The 10582-nt window shown below is 37.5% G+C and overlaps 1 protein-coding gene across 1 annotated transcript; it reads left to right on the plus strand.

Annotated features, from left to right (window-relative positions):
* Positions 1-1137: 1137 nt before the first annotated feature.
* On the plus strand, positions 1138-2079 carry LOC131394469 (olfactory receptor 1M1-like). The gene has a single exon (XM_058525842.1). The coding sequence runs from the start codon at positions 1138-1140 to the stop codon at positions 2077-2079; it is 942 nt and encodes a 313-aa protein (XP_058381825.1).
* The last annotated feature ends 8503 nt before the right edge of the window (positions 2080-10582 follow it).

Here is a 10582-nt window from a genome sequence, read left to right on the forward strand (position 1 = left end):
CCCTGATTGGCAATATTCCGTGTGTATTGAAAGTAATGGTGTCTATGACTCCAGGGAGAGAAGGCAACAGAGGCTCTACGTTTGGTATTTTCTTGGGGTCTGCCCTATGTGCTTCTTCTATTGGCTGATCTTAATTTGTTCCCTTTAACTATAATAAAGTTTAACGGTGAGTATAACAGATTTAACCGTAGATATAACAGCTGCGTGTCTTTCTAGTGAATTGTCAAATTGGCGTTATTAGGAGAAACCACTAAACGTGGAGTGGGTGTCAAAGTGAGGGCTGTCTTGCAGACTCTATTTCTTCTAACTTTGTAGTGGGGCATCTTACTCCCTGATTCATAGCATTTGCTGGTTTCCATGGTGTAAGTATTCTCACAATAATCAATTTTGTTACCAAAATTTTATCAAAATTTATTAAAGTTTAAGTATCTCTCTTGTGATTCAGTGTGAGCCAACTTCAACACACCTTTCCTCTTCCAAATGGTATGACCAAAATCTCTTTATTTGTACCCACAGCACCAATTTAGAAGTTATATATTCTATGTCCATTATTGTAATGGTTACATATAATCTTTTATCATAAATGCTTGACATAGAAGGTCCAAAATACTCAATATTTTTATTCTCGCACAAATCAATATAAGAAACTTACAATATTTTTATTCTAGTTATCTTTTTTATATTCTCTTATTATTGTTGACTAGTATTTTAATCCACCATGTTTGCATGCATTTTACAATTATTACCTTTTATAGAATCAGTGTTTGTTTAAATTTTTTCTACATATATACCTACTTCTTAGTTAACCATTGCTTCTTGGACATCACTTACTCTGTCTGGATGCAATTTATTTTAGCCTGAAGTATATCGTTTAGTAGTTCTTTCAGCAAAGATCCATGCATGGTGTAATCTCTTGCTCTTTACCTGAAATGGGAAGACTAAGTCAAGATCCCTTGACCTGCCTTGAAATCTGTGTTGCTGCACTTTATCAATGGTTTAAGGTATGAAATATATACAAGCTAGTGTTGTAATTAGCACAGATAAGAAATTGGATGTAAACTCCTCTAAACTTCCAGAATAATCTTCATAGCATTCATGTAACTTCCCCCTTTCAATACTTGCAGAAGAATCATACTCATGGAACCAAAGAACAAAACAAGCACATTTGAATTCATCTTGTTGGGGCTTTCAGAATATCCAGAACAGGAGATTCTCCTCTTTGCTCTGTTCCTCTGTATGTATGTGGTCAAGGGCGTGGGAAATCTCTTGATCATCCTGGCCATCAGCTCAGATTCCCACCTCCACACTCCCATGTACTTCTTCTTAGCCAACCTGTCCTTGGTTGACTTTGGCCTGGCCACTAACACTGTCCCCAAGATGCTAGTGAACATCCAAACCAAGAGCAAGTCAATATCCTATCCTTGCTGCCTGACCCAGATGTACTTTTTCCATTTTTTTGGCATCGTTGACAGTGTCTTAATTGCTGTGATGGCGTATGACAGGTTTGTGGCTGTATGTCACCCTTTACACTATACCACCATTATGAGCCCACGCCTCTGTGGCCTACTTGCTGGTGGCCCATGGGTGTTTTCCTACTTTATCTCCCTCACCCACATCCTCTTGATGATGCGCCTGGTTTTCTGTGGCAACAACAAGATTCCTCATTACTTCTGTGACCTCACTCCCCTTCTCAGGCTTTCTTGTACTGACACCTCCGTGAACAAGATCTTTGTGCTCATTGTGGCAGGACTGGTGATAGCCATGCCTTTCATCTGCATCTTGGCCTCCTACATTCGCATCATTGTGGCCATCATAAAGGTCCCCTCTGCAGGTGGCAGGAAGAAAGCCTTTTCCACCTGCAGCTCCCACCTGTCTGTGGTTGCCCTCCTTTATGGGACCACCATTGGAGTCTACTTATGTCCTTCATCTGTCCGCACAACTGTGAAAGAGAAAGCCTCTGCTATAATGTACACTGCAGTCACCCCCATGCTGAACCCTTTTATCTACAGCCTCAGGAACAGAGACCTGAAGGGGGCCCTAAGGAATCTCATCAGCAAAAAAATCACCTCATCTTCCTGACCACAAAGAAACCTGGAAACTTCAAGAAGTAGGACCTCAACATTGAGGGTCTTGGGCAAAAGTATAGAATTGCATGGTTTGGGAGAGTAGCCACATTGAAGTTTGAATAGCAGACCTTTAAAAGGAAACTTCAAGATGACCCTGTTACTATTTTCTCAAATATTGGGACCACTAAGGTTTTTTTGTGTATGTCTCATGTTGTCTTCCAAGAAAGATCAGTCTAGTCCCACTAAATTGGATTTACCCTTGTTCAGAATCCATTTAGCACTCAACAAATATTTATTGAGTACTTATTCTGGACTTGAAGTTAGATACTGCCCATAGAGATGTGAGCAGGAGACATGTGATACCTATAGTTTGGAATTTATAGTTGAGTGTGGGAGAAGATATTGGACATATAATTATAATAGAATTAAATATGAATATAGGAGGAAGAATAGGACACAGTAAGAACACCTGACAGAGTCTGGAAGGGAGAATCAGGCAAGGTTTCTTAGAAGACATAATCCTAAAACTCAAAGGATAAGATAATGTTGTTCAGGCAAATATGAGGAGAAAGAGTGTCAGACAAAGAAACTAGTATGTGAAAAGGTGAGAAAACAAGAGAAAGAAAGAGAAGAACGCATTTGTGAAGTGAAAAATCCAGTTATGGTGAGTAACTTGGGTAATGCCAGGTCATGAAGGGCTATAGGACTAACTTAAGATTTGGCATTTCTCCAAAGAATCTGGCAGTTAACTTGACTTCCAAGGACCAAAGTCAGGAAGTATGTGAATGAGCTGCACAGGCCCCTATACTCACCCCTATTGTATCTTCTGGGGGAGCAAGATGACATGTGCTAGATAAAAGTTGTGGAAGTCACAGGGAGAAAGAAATTCAGATCATGCACGAAGAAAGTGAGGAACCATCACATGATGGCATATATCTTCATAGCCAAAAAAGAAAAATATCAATCAATTGAATTATTAATCTCTAAACCAGAGGCAGCTGAGACATGTCTCAATCTCCGTACATGCCTGTGGAACGCATGTAAGTAGTAACACTGCATATAACAGAAATGAGAGCTATCCATTACGAGTTTCGCTTGTGCCATACACCAAGCTATGTTTCTTTGCACTATCTCATTTAGTCATTCCAAAGTCCCTATAAAGGGAATAAATTTCATTTTATTTGGGAGTAATCCTAGTATGCATATGGAAATTTACAACTAAAATGAAATGAGCAGTGACTTTGTGGGGACCAGAAATTTTCTAATGGTGCCAAGGATCTGCCATCATCTTAAGTGAAACACTTCAAATAATCATACATTGAATTTGGTTTGGTGTTTTCCTTCCATGAAAATTAAATTAGAATTTCTTAGTTGAACAAGCAGACCTCCAGAACTGGTCCTGTTTTAGCACCCAATTAATAAGGGTATATGTGGAAAATGTGAAATATCCACTTTGTGGGTAGTATTCTAATGGATAAAATCCAGAATTTAAGAATATTGGAGTTTGCCATGGAAGATGCATGTGTCTGCTCATGCCTTTTTAGAATAACCAAAAAGCAGGTGAAATTTGAACCATAGCCCTCTCTCGTCCTAAGTCCCCTCAATTCTCTGACCACACATTACTGTGTTGGTTGAGAGACAGTATTGCCAGTGACTTGGAAAATATTACAATTGAAGACTCATAGAATCTTTGTGAATACTTCTCTCTCTGATATAGAGAGATATGGCTTAAGCTAAAGTGCTGATTTCACCACCCTCACTTCAATGGAATGACAGATCCCATCAGCTAATAAAAATCTCTTAAGATTTTGTCAGCCGAACTATCTTCATCTTGTTTTGTGTTAAGAAATAAAGACCACTTGTCTTGTTAGTTCCTGTAATATCAAATCCCAACATTTGTTGGCCTTGATATATGTTTCATCCATCCACTCAACAAATATTTACCAAGTGCCTACCCATGATAGGTATTTTTGCCAGCACTGGGAAATGAGTATTAAACAAGAAAGAGTTAAACCCATTCCCTGTATCTACAAAGAGGTAGCACGAGGGAATTTTGGGGCTGGTGGAACCCTTCTCTCCTGATTGTAGTGTAATGACTATTAGGGACCAGAAATTTTCAAATGGTGCTCTTCTCTTCAATTACCATAAATCCATACATGGGATATAATTCCAAGCACTGTACACAAAAACAAAACAAAACACTTTTACTGATGTTAATTTTAAAATAAAATTAAATAAAACAAAACAACCATTATCAGTCTAGTAGGGAAAATAACAATTAAAAAACTAATTAATTAATTAACCAAATACTAATGGTGAGAATGACCTCAAAGACATAACACAGGGACAGCATGCCACATGGAGGGAACTAAACATGCACAGTCAGGAACAAGTTTGCATTTGAATAAGTTTTAAGGAGCTGTCCATGTCTTTTTCATGTAAGCTATTTTCTCTTCTCAATCTTAGAATAAGTTCGGCAAGCATTATAAGGCCGGCATATGGTTCAGCTTAAAACAATGCACATTTATTATCTCACAGTTTCTGTGGATCGGGTATTCAGGCGTGACTTAGCTGGGTGCCTCTGCCTCAAGGTGTCTCAGAGGCTGCAATCAAGGTGTCATGAGCGGGATTAGTGCCCTTATGAAAGAGACCCCAGAGACCTCCCTTGTCCCTTCTGCCATGTGAGGACACAGTGAAAAGTTGGCCATCTATGAATGAGGAAGTGAGCCCTCGTCAGACACCAAATCTGTTGGTGCCTTGATTTTGGACTTACCAGCCTCTAGAACTCTAAAAAGTAAATTTATGTCATTTATAAGCCACCTGGTCTAGGTATTTTGTTATAGCAGCCTTAACAGATTAAAACAATTACTAAAGAGGGAAATTTATAGCTGTAAATACAGTAAAAAAGATCAGAAATTGTCAATCTAACTTTACAATTTAAGTAACTAAAAAAAAGATCATACTAAACCAAACACTAGCAGAAGGAAGGAAGAAAAATAAAGATATTAGAGCAGAGATAAATAAAATACGGAAGAGAACATCAATGGAGAAAATCCACAAAACCAACTGTCGGTTCCTTGAAAACGTCAACAGAGTGGACAAATCTTTCGCTAGATTCATTAAGAAGAAAGAAAGAAAACTCAAATAACTAAAATCATAAATGAAAGAGGGGACATTCATACTGATTTTACAAAAATAAAAAGGATTATAAGAGAGGACTATGAAGAATTGCAGGCCAACAAATTGGGTAGCCTAGGTGAAATGGACAAATTCCTAGAAAAACAAAGCTTACCAAGACTGAACCATGAAGAAATAGAAAATCTGAATAGACCTATAACTAATAAGGAGATTGAATCAGAATCCAAAATGTCCCAACGAAGAAAAGCTTAGAACTAGATGGTGTCAGTGGTCCAAACATTCAAAGAGTACCAGACTTTTTTTTTTTTTGAGGTCATAAGGGTTTATAACATTGCGAAATTTCAGTTGTACATTATTATATGTCAGTCACCATGTATATACGACGCTTTACCCCTTATGCCTACCGCCCCATCCCCTTCCCCTCTGGTAACCACTAATCTGTTCTCTTTGTCCATGTATTTGTTTATCTTCCACATATGAGTGAAATCATACAGTGTTTGTCTTTCTCTGTCTGGCTTATCTCACTTAACGTAATACGCTCAAGGTCCATCCATGTTGTTGCCAATGAGACGATCTTGTCTTTTTTTTTATGTCTGAGTAGTATTCCATTGTGTACAAATACCACATCTTCTTTATCCATTCATCAGTCAGTGGGCACTTGGGTTACTTCCACATCTTGGCTATTGTGAATAATGCTGCAATGAACATAGGGGTGCATGAGTCTCTTTGAATTGTTGATTTCAAGAACATCAAACTTTTAAAGAAGAATTAGAACCAATACTACTCAAACGCTTCTAAAAAATGGAGAGAACACTTCCACATTCTACAAGGCCAGTATTACCCTGGTCTCAAAGTCAGACACAGACACTACAAGAAAAGAAAATTACAGAACAATATTCTTTATGAATGTTAATGCAAAAATCCTCAACAAAATACTTGCAAGCCAAATTCAGCAGCACAGTAACAGGATTGTACAACTAGACCAAGAGAGATTTATTCCTGGAATGCAAGGATATTTCAACATAAGAAAAATCAATCAATGTTACACCACATCAAAAGAATGAAGGGGGGAAAACATTTTATCATTTCAATTGTTGAAAAAATAATGCGACAGAATTTAACACCCTGTTATCATAAAAACACTCAAGAAACTAAGAATCGAAAGAAACTACCTCAATACAGTAGAGGCCATAATGAACAACCCACAGCTAACAGCATACTCAATGCTGAAAGACTGAAAGTTTTTCCTCTAAGATCAGGAACCAGACAAGAACGCCTGATTTTAAGACTTCTTTCCAATATAGAACTGGAAGTCCCGGCCAGAGAAATCAGGCAAGAAAAAGAAATAAAAGGCATCCAAATTGGAAAGGAAACAGTAAAATTATCTGTGTTCACAAATGGCATGATCTTATCTGTAGAAAACCCTAAAGATGCCACAAAAAAAAAAAACTATTAGAACTAATAGACAAATTCAGCAAAGCTATACAAACCTTACAAAGGATATAAAATCAGCACACAAAAATCAGTTGCATTTCTATAAGCTAACAATGAACCATCTGAAAAGGAAATTAGTAAAACAATCCGATTTACAATAGCATCAGAAAAGATAAAATAGTTAGGGACAAACTTAACTAAGGGGGCAAAAGACTTGTATACTAAAAATTACAAAATATTGCTGGAGGAAGTTAAAGAAGACCCAAACAAATGGAAAGGTATCTTGCGTTCACGGACTGGAAGACTTAATATTGTTAAGATGTCAGTACTACCCAAAGCAAGCAAGAGATTCAATGAAATCCCTATGCAATTTCAACGATGTTTTCTACAGAAATAGAAAAATCCATCATAAAATTCACGTAGAATCTCAAAGACTCTGAATAGCCAAATTATTCTTGAAAAATAGGAACAGAATTGGAGGTCTCACACTTCTTGATCTCAAAACATACTATGAAGCTACAGTAATCACATAACATGGTACTAGCATAAATACAAATAATATAAACCAATGTAATAGATCAGAGATCCCAGAAATAAACCCTCACATATATGGTCAAATGATTTTTGACAAGGGTGGCAAGACAATTCAGTGGGGAAAGGACAGTGCTTTCAACAAATATTGTTGGGAAAACTGGATATCCACATGCAAAAGAATGAGTTTGGACACTTACCTTATGCCATATACAAAAATTAACTTAAAATGGGTCAAAGACTTAAACCTAAGAGCCAAAACTATAAAATTCTTTGGAAGGAAACATAGAGATAAAAGTTTACGACATTGGATTTTGAAATAATTTCTTGGATATGACACCAGAAGCGTAGGCAGCAAAAGAAAATATAGATAAATTGGACTTCATCAAAATCAAAAACATTTGCATGTGAAGGGGTACTATCAACAGATTTAAAAGGCAACTCATGGAATGGGAGAAAATATTTGCAAACCACATATCTGATAAATGGTTAATATCTAGAATATATAAGGTACTCCTACACCTCAACAATAAACCAAACAACCCAATTAAAAATGGGAAAAAAACTTAAATAGACATTTCTCCAAAGAGGTTATACAAACAGTCAATAAGCACATGAAAAGGTACTCAACATCTCTAGTCATTAGGGAAATGCAAATCAACCCCAATGACAAACCACTTCACACCCGTTAGGATGGCTATTATAAAAAACAAACAAATAGAAAAAAACAAGTATCAGCAAGAATATGGAGAAATTGGAGCCTTTGCTAGCGGAAATGTAAAACGGTACAGATACTATGGAAAATAGTATGACAGTTCCTCAAAAAATTAAACATAGAATTGTCGTATGATTCAGCATTCCACTTTGGGACTCCACTTTGAAAGCAGGAACCAAACACATACTTGTACATCCATGTTCATAGCAGCATGATTCACCATAGCTGCATGTGTGGAAGCAACCCGTGTCCATTGATGTTACACCATAGATGAACCTTAAAGACACTATGCTAAATTAAATGTCAAACATGAAAGTACAAATACCGTGTGATTCCACTTATATGAGATACAAAGAGGACTCAGATTCATAGAAACGGAAAATAGAATGGTAGTTACCAAGGGCTGGAGGGAGAGGAGAATGGGGAGTCAGTGTTTAATGGAGACAGAGTTTCAGTTTGGGAGGATGAAAAGTTTTGGAGATGGATGGTGGTGATGGTTGCACAAATGTGAATGTGCTTAATACCATTGAACTACATCATTAAAAATGGTTAAAGTGCGACGGCTCTTGCCAACCACCATGTAAGTGAACCATCTTGGGCACAGATCCTCCAGCCCCAGTCAAGCCTTCAGATGACTGGAGCCCCAGCTGACATCTTGACTGCAACCTCCTGAAATGCGGAGCCAGAATGACCCAGCTAAGCTGCTCCCAGATTCCTGACCCTCAAAAGCTTTGTGAGATAATAAATTATTTTAGTTTAAAAAAAAAATGGTTAAAGTGATTTTAAAAAAGGATCTTTTCCTCTGAGCAGTGAGAATACAAGTGGTTTTATTCTCTTTTGTGCTTTTCTGTATTTTCCAAATTTTCTTCAATTAACATTTATTGCTTTGGTCAAAAGAAGACAATGAATGCTTTTTAAAAATTACATTTTAAAGGATGTTAAAAAAAGGGCCAGCCCGGTGGCGTAGTGGTTAAGTAACCGTGCTCCACCACTGCAGCCCAGGATTCAGATCCCGGGTGTGCACCGTCACACTGCTTGTCAAGCCATGCTGTGGCAGTGTCCTATATAAAGTGGAGGAAGATGGGCACGGATGTTAGCCCAGGGTCAGTCTTCCTCAGCAGAAAGAGGAGGATTGGCAACAGATGTTAGCTCAGGGCTAATCTTCCTCACCAAAAAAAAAAAAAAAAGAAAGGGGGGGAGGTTGTTAAAGGAAAATAACAAAGGCTATTTTGAAAGTTGACTCTTCACAGCCATGTCTAATGGCAGCAGCAACAATATCAGAAGAGAAAAGAACAGGTGAAGCTAAACCAGATTTTAGAGGCAATTTCTAAGGTGGATTTAGTGCGTTGGATACCGTCTCCCAAAATCCATATCCACCCAGAACCTCAGACTCTAACCTTATGGAGATTAAGAGTTTTTGCAGGTGAAATGGAAGTAAGGATCTTAGACGAGATCATCCTGGATTAGGGTGCTAAATCCAATGACTGGTATCCTTGTATAAGGAAGGAGAGGCAGATTTGAAGCACACAGACACAGAGAAGAAGGTTATGTGAAGACGGACACAGATTTTGGATTTATACAGCCCCCAGCCAAGGAATGTCAAGAGTTTCCCGCTGCCACCAGAAGTTAGGAGAGAAGAAGAAAATAGATTCTCTCTCACAGTCTCCAGAGGAGACTAACCCTGCCAAAATCTTGATTTGGGAGTTCTGACCTCCAAAGCTATGAGAGAATAATTTTTTGTTGTTGTTTAAAAAAAAGTTAAAAATACAAGAATTCATAATAATAGTTGAAAAAAACCACACTCAATATCACCTATGGAGGATGCTAGGGAACCAAGTCATTATTTTGAACAACAATGAGTAAATGGAAAAAATATAAAGATTTAAGCATTTTTGCTGGCTTTCCTCTACAAACAGTACTCAGACTAACCAGAGACTTAATGAAGGGAAGTTTATTTTTGTAGAAGTATTTCAGCTAATAAGTGAAAGTCGGACAGAATATCTTCATTTTGCAATCCTTCATGAAATAATGTACCTAGGCAATAAATTTTAATGGCTGCAAATATCACAAAAAGAGAGACGATGGAAAATATGTGCTTCATTCAACATTACAATGTTGATGGGACTATCAACTGGTACAGCCAGTATACTGGAAAACAGTACAAAAGTTCCTCAAGAAATAAAAAATGGAACTACCAAATGGTCCAGCAATCCCACTTCTGAGTACAAATCTAAAGGAAATATCTTCACTCTCATGATCATTGCAATATTGTTCACAATATCTAAGGTATAGACACAACCTAACTGTGCATTGACAGATGAAAGGATAAAGAAAAATGTGGTTTGTATATGTGCAATGGAATATTATTCAGCCTCAAAAAGGGAGGAAATTCTGCCATTTGCGACAAAGTGTATGAACCTGGAGAGCTTTATGCTAAGTGGAATGAGTCAGATGGAGAAAGACAAATACTGCATAGTATCATTTATATGTGGAATCTTAAAAAAAAAAAAAATATTGAACTCATAGAAACAGAGAGTAGAATGGTGGTTTCCAGGGGTTAGGAGGTGAGGGAAATGGGGAGAGGTTGGTAAAAGGGTACGAACTTTTAGTTATAAGGTGAAGAAGGTCTGAAGATCTGATGTAAAACATGGTGACTGTACTAGTTTATATAGTCACTATGTATGTACTGTGTAATTGA

Source organism: Diceros bicornis, chromosome 30 (assembly GCF_020826845.1).
Source record: "Diceros bicornis minor isolate mBicDic1 chromosome 30, mDicBic1.mat.cur, whole genome shotgun sequence".
Classification (NCBI taxonomy): domain Eukaryota; kingdom Metazoa; phylum Chordata; class Mammalia; order Perissodactyla; family Rhinocerotidae; genus Diceros; species Diceros bicornis.